General features: G+C 37.4%; 2 protein-coding genes across 2 annotated transcripts; one reads left to right on the top strand and one right to left on the bottom strand.

Annotated features, from left to right (window-relative positions):
• The first annotated feature begins 199 nt into the window (after window positions 1-199).
• LOC117919682 (cation/H(+) antiporter 20-like) lies at window positions 200-8440 on the top strand. Its single transcript, XM_034836904.1, has 4 exons — window positions 200-574; window positions 673-1692; window positions 6907-7803; window positions 7915-8440. Exons 1-4 carry the CDS (start codon window positions 323-325, stop codon window positions 8296-8298), a joined length of 2553 nt encoding a protein of 850 aa, XP_034692795.1. The 5' UTR covers window positions 200-322; the 3' UTR covers window positions 8299-8440.
• A 406-nt stretch (window positions 8441-8846) lies between these two features.
• LOC117919683 (ADP-ribosylation factor GTPase-activating protein AGD7-like) lies at window positions 8847-20419 on the bottom strand. Its single transcript, XM_034836905.1, has 3 exons — window positions 19309-20419; window positions 19123-19212; window positions 8847-9603 (listed from the first exon to the last, which is right to left on the bottom strand). Exons 1-3 carry the CDS (start codon window positions 20113-20115, stop codon window positions 9103-9105), a joined length of 1398 nt encoding a protein of 465 aa, XP_034692796.1. The 5' UTR covers window positions 20116-20419; the 3' UTR covers window positions 8847-9102.
• Between the last annotated feature and the right edge of the window lie 453 nt (window positions 20420-20872).

The following is a 20872-nucleotide window of genomic DNA, read 5'->3' as shown; positions in this document are numbered from 1 at the left end:
CACTTCCATTATTATTCGAATCTTATCTCACCGAAGCTTTAACTCAATCTCCCAAGTCCCTCATTCTGTAAAGATCTTCACCGGTAGATTACTTCCCAGTACTCAGGAGCATGATACATATGCAGTTTTTTTTTTTTTTTTTTTTTTTTTTTTTAATATTTAGCCTGGTTTCCAAGAATCACACGTGCGTAAGTGAGGTAGTGGCCAGAATTGTTCGACAGGTAGTGGCCAGAATCGTTCGATGCATCGAGGATCTATGTGCCCTTAGTCGACATTAACACGTGCGAGGACCACCTGCAGGCTCCAGCTCCTCTATAAATCCATGGAGTGTCTGCATATTTTTCTAAGCAGCGGTTTGGCCAAGACCGGCAGTCTTGCTGATCATAAGACAACAATGGCGTTCAACATGACGTCCATTAAGACATCATCTGATGGAGCTTGGCAAGGTGATAATCCGCTGAGGTTTGCCTTCCCACTTCTCATTGTTCAAACCACCTTAGTCCTCAGCATCAGCCGCTTTCTCGCCTTCCTCCTCAAACCCTTCCATCAACCCAGAGTCATTGCCGAGATTATTGTACGTTTACAATCTGTCCTTTCAAATTACTTATATATGCTCCGTTTTTTTCTTTCTGTAGCCCAGAAATGATGATGGAGTTTTTGTTTGAGTTTCAGGGTGGAATTCTGCTCGGACCTTCAGCTCTGGGCCGAAAGAAAGATTTCTTGCACCTTATTTTTCCGCCGTGGAGCACTCCGATACTGGAGTCGGTGGCAAGTGTTGGTCTTCTCTTCTTTTTATTTCTTGTTGGTCTTGAACTCGATTTAAGTTCCATTCGCCGCAGCGGAAAAAGAGCTTTCGGGATAGCACTTGCTGGAATCTCCCTCCCCTTTATCTTCGGAGTTGGAATCACCTTCCTCCTTCGGAAAGCTGTTGATGGAGAGGACAAAGTGGGCTTCAGTCAATGCATCTTGTTCATTGGGGTCTCCCTCTCCATCACTGCCTTTCCCGTACTCGCGCGCATTTTAGCAGAACTCAAGCTACTAACAACCGACGTGGGCCAGACCGCCATGGCCGCCGCCGCCTTCAACGACGTGGCCGCCTGGATCTTGCTGGCCCTGGCCGTAGCCCTAGCAGGTAATGGGGGATCACATAGCAGCCCATTAGCTTCCATATGGATCCTTATTTCAGGCGTTGCTTTTGTGGCCTTCATGCTAACCATCATTCGCCCAGCAATGAATTGGGTTGGTCGCCAGTGCTCGCGGAAGCACGATTCCATGGACGAAGCGTATATCTGTCTGACCTTAGCGGGAGTGATGCTATCCGGGTTTACGACAGACCTTATAGGAATACACGCCATATTTGGAGGGTTCGTGTTCGGATTAACCATTCCCAAAGGCGGAGAATTTGCAGAGAGATTGATAAAAAGGATAGAAGATTTCGTTACAGGCTTGCTTCTGCCACTCTACTTCGCTTCAAGCGGATTGAAGACGGACGTGGCGAAAATACAGGGAGTGAAGGCGTGGGGCCTGTTGGCGTTGGTGATATCGACGGCGTGCGCGGGGAAGATACTGGGGACGTTTGTAGTGGCAATGCTGTGTATGACGCCGGTGAGGGAATCTTTGGTGTTGGGCGTTCTGATGAATACTAAAGGCCTGGTGGAGCTTATAGTTCTCAATATTGGCAAAGAGAAGAAGGTGACTTCTCCTCCCTATTTAAGCTTTATCTTTGCTCCTCTACTTTCCTTTAACTTTCTCCTTTTGTCTGCCATTCTCTAAATCATTGTTTGGTAACTTTTTCACTTCTTCAACCCAACAGATTTCTTTATTGTGTTAGTTTAAAGCTAATCACCAATAGTTAACCAATGAGTGTTGACACGTGGATTCATTCTCTTTGGGAGATGAAAAGCATTTGTAGATGTGTCTACTTATGGTCCCCACAAGATAACTTCTTCACACCCTTAAGAAATGAGACATAAGGTAATTGAACACTTGTCTAAACTATGTGAGGACAGATAGAGGATAGAAGGGGATTTTTCTCAATAATACGGTAATTTAAAAAAGTTATGATTAAATTACTGTAGTAGAAGAAGTTATTACAAATATACGATAGTTTTTGCCACCTAGGAAAGAGGATTTGCCACTTAGGAGAGAGGAAAGAGGAGAGAGGTTCAGCGGATAATTTTTTTTTAAAACCAAAATCATTTTTTCAAATTTCGTCAAAGGAAATCGTCTCTTGAAGAGACGAGTTCCATGAAAAAAAAAATAGTATTTAAAAAAATTCCCCATTTACAAGGGAACTCGTCTCTTCAAGAGACGAGTTCCATGAAAAAAAATATATAAAAAAAAAAGAAAATTCCTCAAGGTATATATTTTAAAAAAAATTCCTTAAAAAAAAAAAAAAAATTCCACAAGGGAAATTCAAGAGACGAGTTTCCCATGGGAAATTTTTTTTTTTTAAATATATTTTTTTAAAAAAATTCCCAAATTAAAAAAAAAAAAAACAATTCCACAAGGGGAACTCGTCTCTCGAAGAGACGAGCTTCCCATGGGAAAAAAATTAAAAAAAAAAAAAAATTTTAAAAAATTCCTAAATTAAAAAAAAAAAAAAAAAAATCCACAAGGGGAACTCGTCTCTTGAAGACACGAGTTCCCCCATGGGAAATTTTTTTTTTTTAAAAAAAATATTTAAAAAAAAAAATTCCCAAATTAAAAAAAAAAAAAAAATCCACAAGAGACGAGTTCCCCCATGGGAAAATTTTTTTTTTTTTAAATATTTTTTTTTAAATTCCTAAAAAAAAAAAAAAAAAAAACAATTCCACAAGGGAAACTCGTCTCTTATGGAAATTTTTTTTTTTAAATATATATTTTTTAAAATATTCCCAAATTAAAAAAAAAAAAAAAAAAATTCCTCAAGGGAACTCGTCTCTTCAATAGACGAGTTCCCACGGAAAAAATATATATATATATTTTTAAAAAAGTTCCAAAATTAAAAAAAAAAAAAAAAAAAATCCTCAAGCCTTGAAGAATTGTTTTTTTATTTTTTATTTTTTAATTTGGGAATTTTTTATAAAAAAAAAAATAAAATTTCCCATGGAACTCGTCTCTTCAAGAGACAAGTTCCCTTGAAGAATTGTTTTTGTTTTTTTTCCATGGGAACTCGTCTCTTCAAAGAGACGAGTTCCCTTGTGGAATTGTTTTTTTTTTTTTTTTTTTTTATTATTTTAATTTAGGAAATTTTTTATAAAAAAAAATTTAAAAAAAAAAAAATTTCCCATGGGAACTCGTCTCTTGAAGAGACGAGTTCCCTTGAGGAATTGTTTTTTTTTTTTTTTTTTTAATTTGGGTATTTTTTTCCCATGGGAACTCGTCTCTTGAAGAGACGAGTTCCCTTGTGAAATTGTTTTTTTTTTTTTTTTTTTTTTTTTAATTTGGAAATTTTTTTATAAAAAATTTTTTCCCATGGGAACTCGTCTCTTCAAGAGACGAGTTCCCTTGTGGAATTGTTTTTTTTTTTTTTTTTTTTTTTTTTTTTTTTTTTTAATTTGGGAACTTTTTTATAAAAAAAAAATATTTAATTTTTTTTTTTTTTTTTACAATTCCTCGAGGGAACTCGTCTCTTCAAGAGACGAGTTCCCTTGTAAATGGGGAATTTTTTTAAATACTAATTTTTTTTCATGGAACTCGTCACGATTTCCCTTTGACTTTGAAATTTGAAAAGATGATTTTGGTTTAAAAAAAAAAATTATCCGCTGAACCTCTCTCCTCTCTCCTAAGTGGCAAATCCTCTTTCCTAAGTGGCAAAAACTACCGTATATTTGTAATAACTTCTTCTACTACAGTAATTTAACCGTACTATTGAGAAAAATCCGGATAGAAGGAGGTCACAAAGAATAGGTCTCAATCGCCCATCGAGATGGGCATCCAGCAAAATGGAAACAAGGATAGGATCGACCCTTTGTGATCCATAGAGGGACCCGTCTTGCATGTTATGCTTAACTTAGAGGACACGAATTCTGAATCCTTTAAGACTTTTTTTCTTTTTGTTCCATTTAAAAAGAATAACTTTTAGAGAAATAGTATCACACTTAAGAGTTTAATTTTAGATTTATATTTTAATTGAAGCAAAAACAAAAAACAAAAGACTATCAAAAGGATATTTTATAATTTAGAAACCAATTCCAAATAAGCCTTGATATAATAAATCAAAAACATAATTGCATTACAGAAGTGGTTTCCTCTTGGAGATATGGTATATGGTGTTTATATGATCTAAGGTGTTCCTACCTTGTGCTATTCGATTTAGCACTTTCATGAATGTTAGTTTTTTTTCCTCACACAATCTTTAAACGGTTTGTCTTTTAAAATATATACTGTTGTTTTCATTGTAGAATAATTCAAAGAACATTTAGGGTTTGCAAATTTGGATACCAAATGAGATTATTTTTCTAGGCAACTGTTAGGACCTTAACTATGTTGATGTGGGACCAAGGTTGCATGTGGTGATACCGTATATCTTTAAGTGTCAATACAGGTCATGTTTAAGAAAAATGACAAAAGGGGGGAAGTTTGCGAGGTTGAGTAGCATGTTGGTGCAAGGGGATGAGTGTTAGGCGATGACTTGGTGGTGACTTGAGGGTGGTAGCATGGGGTGTGCATAACCAAGGCACCACATGGGTGGCTTTATTCAACAAAAACTCAAGTATAGAATTTCCTTGCATTGAGAATTTCTCTTCAAAAGGGATACCTTGAGAAAGAGATTCCAATGGGGGAGAGGGACACTCTCCAAAGATAGTGATGGAACATGAGTGGCAACAACTATGTCATATCAAGGGTACAACATGGAGCCTCAAACATGAACATGGTGTGATGGTGAGTTTTGCTAGCATACATGCATAGGTGCAATATCATGACACGTGATTATGACACATCACATGAGTGATACTTTTTCGGAATGAAAGCAATCAACAAGGTTGACATAAAGACGTAGGCTATAGGCTAAAAAAGGGTGCTTAGCATACAAAGACTACATTATAATAGACATGTGGGCCAAGAGAAGGCTTGACATACATGGGACCTATATATATATATATATATATATATATAGGTTGGGTGGTACATGTGAGCACAACATAACACAATACTTGACATTGATCAAAGACCAAGTAAGGGTTATGGAACACTAAGAATATGACACCTAGAGGTATAAGAGTACAACCCCTTAACATTGGGAAAAACCCAAATAAGGGATTATTGGCACATTAAGGAGAGGATGCCTGATATTAAGATATTGCAAGACATCTAACATGTGATAAATGGTAGGTTGACGCTTGCTAGACACATATTATTAGCTAAGCAAATCTTTTTAAGGATGGAGTAGATAACATGTAATGGTGCACTAATTAAGACCTAGAAAGGCGGCATGACTAAGAAAGTAGGTTGTTGAGCATGGTATAGGTAGCATGAACAAAAGCTAAAAATTTAGCTATTGTGACAAGTGGTATAAGCATAGACAAGCAATACAACTACTAGACAGATGACAATAATTGAAGCCATGAGAAGAACCACTACATAGATATGGGTAAGGCTAGTGGGATGACTTTTAAAAGATGGGTAGTACTTAGTGCCTATATATAGTGTTTCTTGTCAAACCTTCTTTGCAGGAACTATACAAGAAAAGTGCTCAGTGTTAATTAGAAAGGGTCTTGGTTGTTTCTTGTTTAGAAAGAACCTTGGTTGTTTCTTATAATTACTTGAGAGTTAATATGAGGGGTTTTCCCTGTAAATTGTATGCTTATGAGCTTTTATATTGATCATCTCATTAGAGTTGGAAAAGAATCACTTAGAGGGCTTTTAAGCACCACATAATGGGAAATATGTGAGGGTTAATTTCGTACTTGTGGCGGTTGATATCAGAGCCTCATTATAGAGGAAATATGGTTAGTTGTAGTGCTGAAGAGGCATTGTAAGAGTGGGTTACTCAAATGAAGATGTATGTTGGTGAGGACCTTAGTGACTTTGACACCACTCTCTTTGCTAGAGTGGAGGAATCAACCAATGAACTTGAAGTTTAGAGGAGTATGCTGAAGAGGCACAACAAATTCATTAAGGAAATTGTTCTTAGGCTCATGGATAATGTCAAGACTATGATAGAGGAGTTCCAAGCCAAGATACTATGCCTTGAAGGGGAAGTCACATTTGTTAGAAGAGGCTACTCCAAGGCTTAATGGGTGTTGTAGGAAACAACATCAACAAAGATGCAAGTTCCAAAGTCCAAGTCCCTCATCGGGGTATAAAATGCAAAGGAGTTGGAGAACTTGCGAGATATAGAGCAATACTTTCGTGTTACTTATAAGTGATGCATGAGCCTAAGAACTATTTTGGCCTTTAATGTTTGTCCGTGTCTTCTCCCCAAAGAAGATTCTGGAGAGTAATGGATTTGTTAAACAATTCACTTAGTACAGGTGCTAAGTTCAGCTTTATTAACACGTTACTATTAAATTAGTTATCTCAAGATCCAAGATCTGACTTGTTTTTTATCAGGCTTATCCGCTTAGTTGTCATGTTAACCAAATTGTTCCTGGGCATTTGGTCGAAACTTGTTTGTCACTATCTTCTAAGTTGTTGAATGTTCACTAATTTAATTTGGTATACCATCATTTTCGTTACCAGCATTCATGATTAAATGTATGTCTGCGTCTGAAATTTGGCCTTTTGAGTAAAATCACAATCGAACCATTTACGAAGACCTGTTCAAATTTTTTAAGCTGTTTGTGTCAGAAGATTTTTGTATTAATCATTGATTGCAAAAAAATTAATTTATGAGAGGAAAGAATTAAGTAATTTCATGATGAAAATTTTTTAATGTTGATGATCTAAGAAAGATAGGGTATGGTTGAAATTGTTGAACAGGTACTCAACGATGAGGTGTTTGCAATTTTGGTGCTCATGGCACTCTTCACCACCTTCATGACAACTCCAGCAGTGATGGCCATTTACAAACCCATCCGACGAATAGCCACACAGGCTCAGCCTCAAATACAGCGGGAATCGAATGTGACTGAAAACTCATCACAGGACAAGCTTCGGATCCTGGCTTGTGTGCATGGTCCTGCAAATGTACCCTCACTTATCAGCCTCATTGACTCCACTTGTAACGCTAACAAATCCCCACTCAAGCTTTACGTGATGCATCTGATGGAGCTCACTGATCGCACCTCCTCCATCCTTATGGTTCAACGTGGCAGGAGGAATGGATTTCCATTCATCAAAGGCTTTCGGAGAGGAGAGTTGAAGGACCAAGTGGGTGCTGCATTTGAGGCCTACGCTCATTTCGGGAGAGTCACTGTTCGGCCAACCAAGGCCATCTCGGCTTTGTCCACGATGCATGAGGACATTTGCCATGTGGCCAAAAAGAAACGGATTGGAATGATCGTCTTGTCCTTCCACAAGCAGTGGAGAGGAGAGGGAGAGGAGGCGGTGGAGAATGTGGGACATGGATGGAGAGGAGTGAATCAAAGGGTACTCAAAAATGCACCCTGCCCAGTGGGGGTGCTTGTGGACCGTGGATTTGGTGGAGTTGAAAGGAGGGTGTGCATATTGTTCTTGGGCGGGCCAGATGACCGCTACGCTTTGAAACTGGGCGGGAGTATGGCTGAGCATTCGGCAGTTAGAGTGACACTAGTGAGGTTGGTTGAAAAGGGTAAGATTGACTCTAATAGCATCAGTTCCCAGGGACTGGCACAGGATGGGTGTATAGACGTATGCTGTGCCTCCTCAACTACTCCTATTTACTGTGGGAAGGAGAAGGTGAGTTTTGAGTTTCTTGTTCTTTCCTGTAACCTCCAACTTTCCGTCGCCACGGGCAACTAAAACGTTGACGCAAAAATAAATTCACTAATGCTATTGTGGTATAATCAGGAGCTGGATGAGGCAACGGTTGCAGAATTTAGGAGTAGGTGGGAAGGGTCAGCAAAGCACGTGGAGAAGGAGGTTGAGGCCACCAACGTGCTGCAAGAGGTGTTGTTGGCAATAGGCCGGTGCAGGGAGTATGAGCTGATCGTAGTGGGTAAGGGTGGATTTCCATCAAATATGGTAGCAGTAGCACAACTGTCGGATCACCAACCAGAGCATGCAGAGTTGGGTCCCATTGGAGACGTGTTGGCATCTTCAGGACGAGGCATCACGGCCTCTGTGCTCGTCGTTCAGCACCACTCCTTACCACATGAACACCACCAACCACTGTTGATGCCAATCCATGATCACATGGATGATACCATCACGGCTGAGGAACCCACAGTCTGATCTTATTTAACATGTGTGCAGCTGAAACTTCGTGTATCCAATCCATTTGTCTTAATTCCGTGATAGCAGGTTTTGCTGCTTGCCAAAAAAATTAAAAGAACAAAGAATCAAGGATTCTTGATAATTTTGGTATTTCGTGAAACCGAAGATACCAACTTCAGGTACCACCATCCCATCACTCTCACCATCCAAGAGCTGAGCTCAAAATTTAACTATTCTCAGGTGTAAATATTAAAATTGATTGACAAAAAGGATACGCATAAATCCCTATGCAGTGAGATTAACCCTTTCCCTTTTAAGTTGGGTTATTCTCCAACTGCATGGAGAGAAAGTTCGACAACCACCTGCCAACAAAGGCAACCTACAGCAACCCATTACCTCATCATTTGGTAAGAGTTACAAATTCTTATACGCCATTTAAGGACAGGATTTTGGTAAAAAATATGACAGTTCCACAGAACCTTGCAAAAAATTCCCATCACAGTGACTAAACTGAGAAACCGTCATGTCCTATTGAGAACTCAAAATGAGAACTGTAAGATCAAGGATGAATGAAAAACGATTGACCAGTCATTAAAATTACAAAGCAATTATAAAAATTTCAAACCACAAATAATATCCCTCACACAAGCAGCAAAGTTTCCTCTTTTAATTGGGCAATTAGCCCTCATTGTTGACGGTTGTACATTTATAAACTACTTCGAAGAAACACAAGCCCTTTCCAGAAGTTACATTAAAACTCCAGGCAATGAAAACATAAAATAAGAAGAAAGAAAGAAATGGAAAGAGAAAATACACTAACCTTTAGAGAAAACCTCCCTCTGTCCACATGGTATCAGATTTCCCATTGCGACCAACAGCTTTCTTATCAGATGCACTCTGGTAGAAATTTTCATATCCATCATCTTTGGCGTCGTCCCAGCCAGCCCAGTTGTCTCCATTATGGGATGCCCCCTTTGTGGAGTCTTCCTTCTTATTGTCTTTTTGGTCCCAATCATCCCATGAGCTTGAGCTAACAGAATTGACGTGCCCACCGGATGAGGGCTGCCCTCCCTCAGAAGACGAGTTCCATCCTTTGGATTGCTGACCAAACTCCTGATAGAAACCATTTTTCTCGTTATCATTCCGCTGCCAGCCATCACTGTTCCATTTCATTCCATCTTTAGCATACTCCTCAACCTTCTGTGAAGCCATTGCCATGACCCCCTTCATGATACCCCATGTTTTATGACCAATCTCTGTTGTTTTTGTGGTAACAACATTGACAGTCTCGTTCACTTTATAATCATAACCACCATCCCTCACCTGTAAAAATGGTTACAAATTAAAATTTAACAATTTGACATAGTGCTCATATGGTAATATCACAGAAGGGGACGGCATTGCAGAGAACTCTTGTTTTTTTTATAGGCTTCAAGATTGTGAGAAACATTGTTTCAATTTTAATAAAGCTCATGGACTTTAAGCTAGAGAAAAGTTCCTTAAATAGTGAAGCTCAAGACATTTGAACAATAATGAAAGCACAAGATAATGTTGCATACTGGGATGTAACCAAAATTTAATAGAGAATTCAAATAATATAATAGATACAAAAATAAAAAATACTAAATAATTAATTGAAAGACCAAACAAATATACATGTATTTGAAGCAACAAGCTTAATTAAAAAATAAATAAAAATCTAGAAACACATTGGAATGAGATGCAGATCCAACAAATATTATTTTTTCAATGGTATACTGTTTTGTACTCTTATCTCATACTAGCTTAACTTGTCACCATAAGATCAAATTTTTTTTATAATATCCAAATGAGGCAACACTCTATCACCAGATAGATGCTACTGCATCAACTAAATTCAAGCACCCTAACTTTTGATGTAACAGAACAATATCACGTTTACAGCTTCAAGAGGCATGGCATTGAAATATTGAATCTGCAAATAAATCTCAACCAAATATGAAGGAAGAGAAAGCATTGAATTAGTGGGTAAGGGGATAATTCAAAATTGTGTTCGAAAAAAGCATATAGGTCCCAAATAGTTTGATTCTAATCATGTAAATGATCAATTGGTAGGATCTTCGCCCAAATGTGCATGCAAGGAAGAGCTAAACCACCCTACTATTAAACCCAAAAATTGACCCTATATACCTTGCCATATCTGCGTATACATTTCATGAGTCTTGTGTTATCCCTTTTTGAACAACTTTGCCTTTAGAGATTTTTAATAAAACAAAAATTTGACAGTTTATCTATTTGAACATATTAGTTTAAGCTTAATAATTGAATGATGATTCTTCACGCAACAATAGTATTATTAGAAGATGGTTATTGACCTTAGGTTGAATAAAGTGATACACAACCATCATAAATAATATACATTTGTAACAAAATAATCATTCAAGTAATAAAGCCTTAGACCATGTTTGGTTCTAGGAAAGTACTAAAGAAAGGAAAAAAAAAAGCTAAGTAAATTGATTTTCTCATGTTTGATTTACCATGGAAAATATGAAAGAAAATCAAATATGATTAAAATTAGTTAGAAACTCGTGCATTTATACATTATTTAATCTATATATAGAAGATGAAAAATATGTGAAATGGGTTTAAAGAAGCACATAAATATAAATTATCAACTTTAAATCTATTTTTTCTCTTCCTTCACTTTTTTTCCTTTCTAGTTTCTTTCCTTAGCATTTTTCCTCAATATTTTCAAGAATGAAACAAAGGGTTAATGAATTTGTTTAAATATATTAATACAAAAAACTTTAACAAATTTCCACCCCAAACATGAGATGCATCATTTATAAGCAACTTCAGTTTTACATAAGCACATACAACCTACATGGAAAAGTAAAAGCTTTTTTGCCTGAAAAGAATGGAGCACCCTAGGTAAAACTCTTGTTCTTCTCCCCCTAAAAGAAATGCAGTCATGCATCAGAAGCCATATGAAGATCATACTTAAAAATACATGAGATACCTTTTCAAGTTCTTAATATTTCACGCTTGAGGCTTGGCTCAAGTGGTAAAAGGGTTGGGAAGGATTTGTGTCCTTATGATGAAAAGGTTCTCAATGTTTTAGGAGTACTAGCTTGGGTTGAATTAGGAGTTTTTAAAAAATTACCTGGTGGCAAGCACGGTCAATACCCTGAGGATATGGTCCCCATGGAGATTCTAAGGGTTTGACCATGAAAGGTTCCTCGGTCATCAAAGTAAATAAAAAATAAAAAGGAAGTTTTTAAAAAGTTCATTAATTTACTTGTAACTCAAAAGATATTTCAAGATCACTTGGAATAAAAATTTAGCTCTCGCAAGACTTTAGCTATCTTGAAAATTTCAAGAGTTTAAGATCCTATTTAGGATTAAACTTATAAATGAACAGGGATTATGCATTTTAGAAGAATTCAAATAATGAAATTCAGAAATAATATCTTATGAGTATTAGCCACTTATATAACGGATCAGGATAGGGCTGGCAGACACCGTAACTTTCTTATCAGCTGATCACCATAAACTGAGCAATAGTGACAATCTTGCCCCAATCTGCCTCCCACAGAAAAAACACAACAAAGACCTGATGCAAGGAACCCAGCCGATCAAAACTGTAAAAGGAGGAGATTTCCTACAAGAAAGCTCCTTGAAGAGAGATCTAACCAAATTCTTTAGACAACAACCAATACAAAAGATCCTTATATTTCCAAATCCAAAAGTTATTGATAAAGTGCCACAAAGAAACCACCACTACCAGTTCCCCAACACAAAAGCTTCTATTTATACACAAACCACCCCAGTGCTTTATGCCCCTTCTAAACACCAATAGCCAACAGCCTTGGCTTACCCATCAGAATTCCAAGGTGAAGAAACCCAGAATTTTGATCCTTGAAAGCCAAGCCACCTCCTCATTCCATTATACCAGACTCTAGTTTCTTTAGTTGTTCCCAACAATGGTGCAAGTTAGACACAAAACCATCCTATGTCACTCCATCTTAGTAGCCCTCCGCACCCCCTTTCTTATAGGGACCCAATCCCAAGCCTTCTAAACACACCACTCCCTACTGTAGAATCCAAAACTTGGGTAACACCACTTTCCACCAAAATGTATCATTTTACTTATTGAACCTTCAAGTCACTCTTACCAAGCAAAGCCCTATTAAGAGCAAGCAAGTTTTGAAACAGAAAAACCACCTCAGAGAAACACGCTATTGATCTGTGAAACAAATTGAACTTCTCATCCTCTGCCCTACCCAGCCATAAGAAGTCTCTCTGGAGTTCTTCTGTTGCAGACTAGGAAATGAGTAGCCAAAGAGGACATTAGTAAAAAGGCAAGGTAAAGAATATGCTTTTAATAGGGATAATCGCACTTCACTTGGATATATTTTTTTGATAAGCAAGCACATATATTAAAGAAGGCTAAAAAGCCGCAAAGCATACAGGGAGTATACGAGCCGACTATGGCCTCTCAACCAAAAAACAAAACAACCCAACCCCTAATTGGAGGCTAACCACTCCAAGAATCCTATTAGGGAATTCGACTTCATATCAATGTACACTTTAGCCCAACCCCAAATATTGTACACAAACGAAGTTTTTAACTTCTGAAATGCTAACACCCCCCCCCCCCCCCCCCCCTCTCTTAAAAGCTAGTATATTCCTCTCCTTCCATATTGTCCAAAAAATGTACAGCGGAATGGACTTCCACAATTTTTTCCTTTTTTTCTACACAAAAGAACCCTTCCAGCTACAAAGAACCTCCTTTACAGATTCTGGAAAGACCCACTGAACACCACACAACACTAGAATGATATCCCACAACCCTTTTACCACTGTACAATGAATTAAAATATGATTGATCGTTTCCTTTTCACACCCACACAAAAAGCATCGGTTAGGGAATTGCCACCCTCTTCTCTGCAACCTATCCAAAGTGAGGACCTTCCCCCAAGCAGCTTCCCAAGCAAAAAAAACAATTTTGGTTGGAACTCTGTCCACCCAAACATTGCTATAAGGGAACTCAGCGCCTTCAGGATTTGCCAACAAACTGTAGGCTTTCTTGACTTTAAACAGCCCGTCATCTCCTTCCTTCCAAATCACTGAGTCTTCCTCCAAAGTTACTCTATACTCTCTCAACTCAACTAACAAATTGCCCACCATATCCAACTCCCAATCATTAAAGTCCCTTAAAAGCCTTAAATTCCACCCTCCTTGACCCGAATTCTGATCCCAAGTTTCCTCCACTGTGACATTCCTTTGGACAGCCATGGAAAAGAGGTCCGGGAAGCTTTGGGACAGCACATTATTCCCGCACCAAGGATCTGTCCAAAACCTGACTTTATCGCCTTTACCCACCTTGAACACCATATTTTCCCAACACCAAGCGGACTCCTTCAAGATCTCCTTCTAAACTCCAACTCCAAACACCCCATTTGCCTTCCTTGTCCTCCACCCAAAGTCCTCTTGCCCATACTTTGCCTCAAGCACTTTTTTCCATAGCTCCTCCTTGGCACGCGCAAACCTCCAAATCCATTTGCCTAGAAGAGCTTTGTTCAAACAAACAAGTTTCCTTAACCCCAACCCTCCCTTTTCTTTATCCGCGCACACCACCTCCCATTTGACTAAGTGTGCTTTGTTCCCCCCATTGGCTCCTCCCCACAAAAAATCTCTTTGAAACTTTTCAAGTCTCCTAGCCACTGATTTTGGCATACGGAACAATGACATTTGACACAATGGAATGTTGGCCAGTGTACTCTTTATAAGAGTGATTCTCCCTCCTTTGGATAAATATTGGCGTTTCCAAAGGGCAAGCCTCCTCCTCACCTTCTCCTCCACCCCATCCCATGTGGAAGAGGCCCTATTAGACGCCCCTAGAGGCAGCCCCAAATAAACAGCAGGCAGCTGTCCCACCCTACACCCTATTTCAGCAGCCATCTCATGCACCCCTTCCACCTCCCCTACCGGAATGACTTCACTTGGATATATTTTGTTTCTAACATGAAGCAAAAGAGTCCCACCACCAGATCCTAGACATCCTAGACTGCTGTAGATTTGAATGAATCATCCAAAGATAAAAAAATAAGGAACAGAAACTCACCCTCTTTACAACCAAAGGGAGAAGCCAAAACATCCCAAATTTATGTTTCTGAACACAATAATTTTGCTGTTATACAGGCCAAACTTTAAACTTGACAAACATAACCAAATGAACCTAAGATACAAGAACTGAAAATCAACACCGCCAAACAAAAAGAAAGGGGACATCTAATCCCCATGCCTGAAGCCATTGGAAATAGCTGATGAGAGCTCCACTCACCAATCCAACCTAAAGCCAATACCTAATGTTGTCCTGTCCCCTAGAAAGGCAATCAAGATTTTCCAAACCACTTTTCCAATCACACTTGTAAGTGCATTGGAAAGAATACTCTTTTAGATAGGTACACTTTATTTTACACAAAATTAAACCTGGAACCTTCTCCAAACCTTACTACTTGAACCAAGCCTCAAAATTTGTATGAACGAGCACAAAGTGATTGGTGCAACTATTTTATTCACTACTCCTTTTAGGGACCAAAACAGCAAAACTGGAGAGGTAAAACAAAAGTTTATCATTAGCACCCAAATGCTTGAAACTCATTCAAAGAACCCCAAGAGTCAAGACATTAGTCCCAGCAGTCTCCCTTGTGTTCTAAAAGAGCAAAGGTCTCCTGGAGCACGGGTGCACATGCACATTCCTGATCTGTGTAAGACACAACCCAGGGCACATGTAAATTATAAAATATTGCAAATTCAGAGCCACTCCTCATATCAATCCCCTAAAAATTTTCATTTTCTTCAATTTGAAACACATCATCCTCTACTGCTCTTTTCAAACATCTTCTCTAACATGTTTTAGCATTTTTTGACCATTTTTCCAACCAACAAGAATGTTGTATATGCCTATATATGCCTTCCTTAATTACTTCATATAAATATACATGTCAAGGAATTCACATCTTTCTTTTCCTGAATGCCCAAATGGGCAAAAATCTTCATGTCGGATCCTCAATTCAATCAAGTGCATACCACAAAGCATAGATGTAGTAGTAGGTCTAAATTTAGCAAATTTTATAAATGTGCACATGTGCTTTAAGGCACTCCTTCAACCAAGTGAATACCTTAGTTTGCACTTTGCGGTAAGGCTCAAGGGGAAGCCTTTGCACCAAACATAGATATGAACAATAAAGATGATAAGGCACACAAGAAACTACTAGCAGGAATAACTATATGATTTTCAAATTAAAAATTGCTCTTTCTAATCATAATGGCCATATTAGTTACAAGGAATTTCTCAAGTTGCTAAGACGCATTCAAAATGCAAGCATAGCAACAAAGTTCCATTACTAATCAACAGACACCAACTTTATTCTAAAGGTTCCAATATTATCACAACGAGACTAAATATGTAATAACACACAAACAAGTTCAATTTCCTTTGATGAAAAGGAATCACAGATTAACATCAAAAGTTCATTAAAATCACATGCTACAGTATGGTGAGAGACTTTAAGCCTATCAAATAAATGATATGGTGAAGAACCTGGTTATCTTAATGTTGACTACATAATCCGAATGTGCATGACCTCATTAGGACAAAAAAAAAACTTCTATTAAGTTTTTTATACCCTTTACAAAACAAAGATAAGAAAGGAGAACAAGCAACAAGAATAATAAGAGAAGGAAAGTTGATGCATCTACATTCATAGATGAAGTTAAATCTAGATAAACAACATATGAGAAAAAAAAATAGAAAGGAGAATAGAAAAAAGGAAAAAGAAAAAGAAAAAAATTGAATGTTAAAAAGGAATTTTTTTTTTTTTATAACCGTGGATGTCCGGGTCAGCTTACGCGCACCTCGACTAATCCCACGGGGCCTTGAAGTTAATGACCGGGTAAACCTCTAGTGGCCCTGAGGGGACTCGAACTGGTGACCATTGGGGAGCAAACCCAAGGCTGGAGCACTTGAGCTACCCCTTAGGGTTGTTAAAAAGGAAAAATTGTGAAGAGCATTTTTGTCCATTTGTGGAAACCATAGTTGTTAGCTTGTAAAACGTTTCTTGTATCATTTTTCAATTTTTTTGTATCTTGTATCGATACAAATAAAAAATTAAATATGCATAAATGAACATATATATATTGAAAGCATGAAATATAAAACAATATATAACCAATTTCATGAAAAATAGAAGGATTAAAATATTTTAAATCATATCATACCATATGAAAACATTAAATATTAGAGTTTTAAAACTTTCAATTTAACATAACATGAGATTCATGTACAGGTTCATAACAAAATTCACATCAATAAACTTTTAATTTTTTTATATAATTTTAAATTCTGAATTTTATTATACATATGTACTTGTATCTATTGTTAATATATGTCTTTATATGTCATCTCCAAAGTTTCAACTTTTTATATTCGCAAAATTGACATATTAAGTTAAAGTTTTTATTCAGCAATTACTATCATTTTCAACATTAAAATTCAAATCATTCAAATGAAAATTCTCCAATATTTACAATAGGAATATTTACAATAGGAATAAACTTACTTAACTTCTAGCATGACCTTTGATAACAAGAATGTAGCTTTTAATATGGGATTATTTTTTCTTCTTTACTTTTATGATTAATTTCTAACTTTATTTTACATTTTAAACAATTAATATAATAATTTTAAAAAAATAATAATAATTTGATTTTTCTTAAGAATTATGAAAGATAGCTAAAGGTGTATGTATTATTGTATCATTATTTTTATTTTTTTATAGGTAAAACAAAAAAATATTAAAAAGAGGCACCAAAAAAGTGACTCAAGACATACAAAACCTATACACCCACCACATAAAAGGCTCAAACAAGAGAAAGATCTACAAAACAAGAGAGGCTCCAACAACCTCAACAAAAGCCCAACCAATCAAAGAAACTAACTAGTGTTTTGAGGACAATCATCTATAAACAACTTAACCTCCGACCAAAGAAAGCATCATTATTTTAAAAACCGGACCGGACTAGTCGATCCAACCGGTCGAACCATCGACCAGTGAACTTTCCAATTCGGTCCATCTCAATGAACCGTTTTGTGGTCAAACTGGCATTGAACAGTTCAAACTGACGGTTGAACCGCCGAACCAAACAAACCATTCAATTTTTTACAAACCGGCCAAACCTTAATTGGTACAAATATTTGTTTACTATTAAGAGGCCCATTATCCATCCGGCCCATTCCACACCCAATACTTTTAAAACTAAAACTAACTAATTATAAGTCCATATTTGGTCCAAGCCACTAGGCCTAATCCAATGACAAGAAATACTTATAAAACTTATATTTGAGCCATGCCTCCAGCCCAATTTGCTGGCAAGTTTGGCTTATAAGGGATGTTGCAAGGTATTTATAGAGCACTTAGAGCACATAAAATTCATGTGCTTCTTATGTGGGACTGGGAATGATTAAAAGCAAAACATTGCTTCTTGGAAGGCTGGACACACGGATCTCTTAAATATTAAAGTTTAAAGTCTTTGAACCATTGAGCATTGCACCATATTTATTAAATGATGTTGTTAAAAAATATATATAATAAGAATCTAAGATTAATGTTTTTATTTAAATTCCTGTTTATTTTTATAATAATAATTATAAAAAATAACATAAATTAATTAATAAAATAATTTTTAAAAAATAAAATAGTAAAAATACAAAGACAAAAAGATAAAATTAATAAATATAAATTTTTTTCATCTTAAATACATCTTCATTCTTAAATATTACATATTTCTATTTAATAAAATTTAAAATATTAAACTTTATCATTTAATTTAATATACCAAATATAAAAATCAAACATTATTAAAATTTGTAATTTTATATATTTTTAATTTTTTATAATAATTTTTTATTTTATATAATATATAAATCAAACATTAATCCACAAATCAACATCAATTTTACCCATATACATAGTAAGAATGACAAAGTTTCCACTGACCAAATGATCCACGTTCAAGCATTTAACTTCAACCACATACAATGCATGAAGGTAACTCCAGAGAAAGCTATAAGATCTAAATTGCTTTGACCAAAAGAAGGCAAAAAAATAGAAAGATTTTCAAGGATGGGGAGCTCCTCAGCTTACTACTTTAAAGTTTGAGGAACTCGTGTTGAAAATCCTTCTCTTTTAGGCTATCTTGCTAAGCATTACATTTGACATATGCATAGGTTTTCCCTGTTATTATTGCAATAAAGTGTAGGGAAAAACAATAAATTAGAAGGGGATTAGAGGTCAAAAAACCACCTGGTGATCATTCTTCATCTTTAAAGTATGCCTACATAGGACAATCAAATGTGCAAACTAATTTAAGATAGCAGATGCCAAAAATTTGAACTCACATAGATGGAGAAAAAAATTTCCGCATGGACCAACAAGGGTTTTTTTTTTTTTTTGATAAGTATGGCCCAACAAGGGTTGTGAAAGTTTCTCCATTTCTTCCTTGTTTTCTCCTCACAAATCCAGGTGTGCATAGTGATCTTTAGTATATATGCCTAGAGAACCTCAAATCAAGAATTCCACACATTGCTAACCTACAATAAACTTCATAGCTATCCTTTGCAACACTTAATTACCATATTCTCACACATCAAACTTATCATAAAAATTCAAGAGTAGCTAATCGATTAAATATTTTATCTATTCAGAAACTCAAATTAAATTGCAAAGTAATGATCATCAAAAAAAAATTAAAAAATAATTATATGTCCGACTAAAATTAAAAGCCACCATCCCTCACCTTGGAACTGAGCTCTTTTGTGCCCGCTTGGACAGCATTGGCAGCAGACTGTGCCGCAGAGGTAGCAACCAAAGTTAACCTACCCAGCCCCTATATGAGAGGAGTACACAGCCCAACAATGAAATGCCTAGATAAACACAGAAAAATGAGATCAAAGCAACGACATTTAAACAGCACGACAATCACCTGAGAGACAACAGACACAGTGTCCTTGAGAACGTCCCCTTGCGCATTCATCTGTGGCGGAGGCGGAGTGGATCCGAACCCTACATATTTCCCTCCTTGCGAAGGGGGTATTCCTTCTGGCCTAGATTCATTCTCGGCCAACTTCCGCGCAAAAAAGTCTCCTTTATTGGCCGCAGAAGCCTCCAATTCTGTCCTCGTATACATATCCTCCGTCGACCGAGACCTCGCCGGGAAGCCTCGTCCGCCGCTTCCGCTTCCTCCCCTAACATCACCAGTCGATTGATTTCGCCTCATGTCCGTGGATCTAAATCCATCGTCATTGTCCCAACTATCCCAACCCCCATTGTCACCAAAACCACCATCCCTACCGCCATTACCAGCACTTTGCCCTAGTGGAGGCTTACTTTTGCTAGCGCCAATGGTCTCCTTCACAACCGGAGGATCCCTCCATGGCCGCCCTTCCGCTAGGGCTTGGATTCGGTCCCGATAAATGCTGGCAGCTTTGGTGTTATACTTGGTGACGATATCCGTCTCTTTTTTAATCCCGTACTGCGCGAGAAACGAATTAAGCCGTTCGTTGCCGCCGGATTCCATCTTCTTGACCTGGATCTCTGACCACGAGTCCATGGTCACAGATCGGACGAAGCTGATATGAACACCGAGTCCGCGGTGCTTGCCGGAGCACTCCAAGCACATGAAGATGCCATACGAAACCGATGCCCACTGAGGATTTTTCTGTGAGCAATCAACGCAGATCTTGTTCGCCGGTTGCGATTGGAGGTCCCGGAGCCGCCGCGATGCCGCCATTGGATCCGCTCCGATTCAAGTAATGTGGATCGGAGGATCTGATAACGGATCGGTGAAATCAGAGGAGCCCAAGAAATCTACCAAACAAGAGGTGTGGAATAGAGTTGAAAATTTGGGAAATGGGAAAGGAATTGTATGTCGGAATTCTAGAGAGAGAGAAAGAGGGGCTCAGAGAACACCCTTTCTCTTCTCATAAGACTTCCTACGGATCACCGACACCGCCGATAATATTTGGGGCTTGGGCCTTTCCTCGATTACGAATTCTGTGCAAGCGCTTTGTCGTCACTCCTCAACTCTTTGCGTGTTCTCTTTGCGCGTTTCTTATTTTCTATTTACTTATTTGTCCAGCCATCACCACGCCCACCACAGTCCGCCAGATCAGACTCACCGTCCATCATGGTAACCTGCGTTATGCAGATCACACGGTTGAGAATCGTCTGTGACAGGAATTTTCCTCTTTTTTTTTGCCCTTTTTCTTTTTCTAGCATATTTGCCTTTTTTAAATATTTAATTCCTATTTTCAACTCAAAGGAGGAGTCCACTTCCGAGTGCCCACCAAGCTTTATTATTATTATTATTTTGGGTGAATGCGAGGTGCGGTCTATCTGATCTGACTGTACGCGCACCGGTATCCGAGTGTCTACAACAGCATGGAATTTCTTACACAAATCGTTTTTATATATTGATGAAGATATTTATATTTATATTTGGTATAGGTTATTTTTACTATAAAAATATTTATATTAAATCACATGGA

Source organism: Vitis riparia, chromosome 8 (assembly GCF_004353265.1).
Source record: "Vitis riparia cultivar Riparia Gloire de Montpellier isolate 1030 chromosome 8, EGFV_Vit.rip_1.0, whole genome shotgun sequence".
In the NCBI taxonomy this organism is placed as follows: Eukaryota; Viridiplantae; Streptophyta; class Magnoliopsida; order Vitales; family Vitaceae; genus Vitis; species Vitis riparia.
Note: the sequence above shows the minus strand (reverse complement) of the source record. Positions and strands in the feature narration are given on the sequence as shown.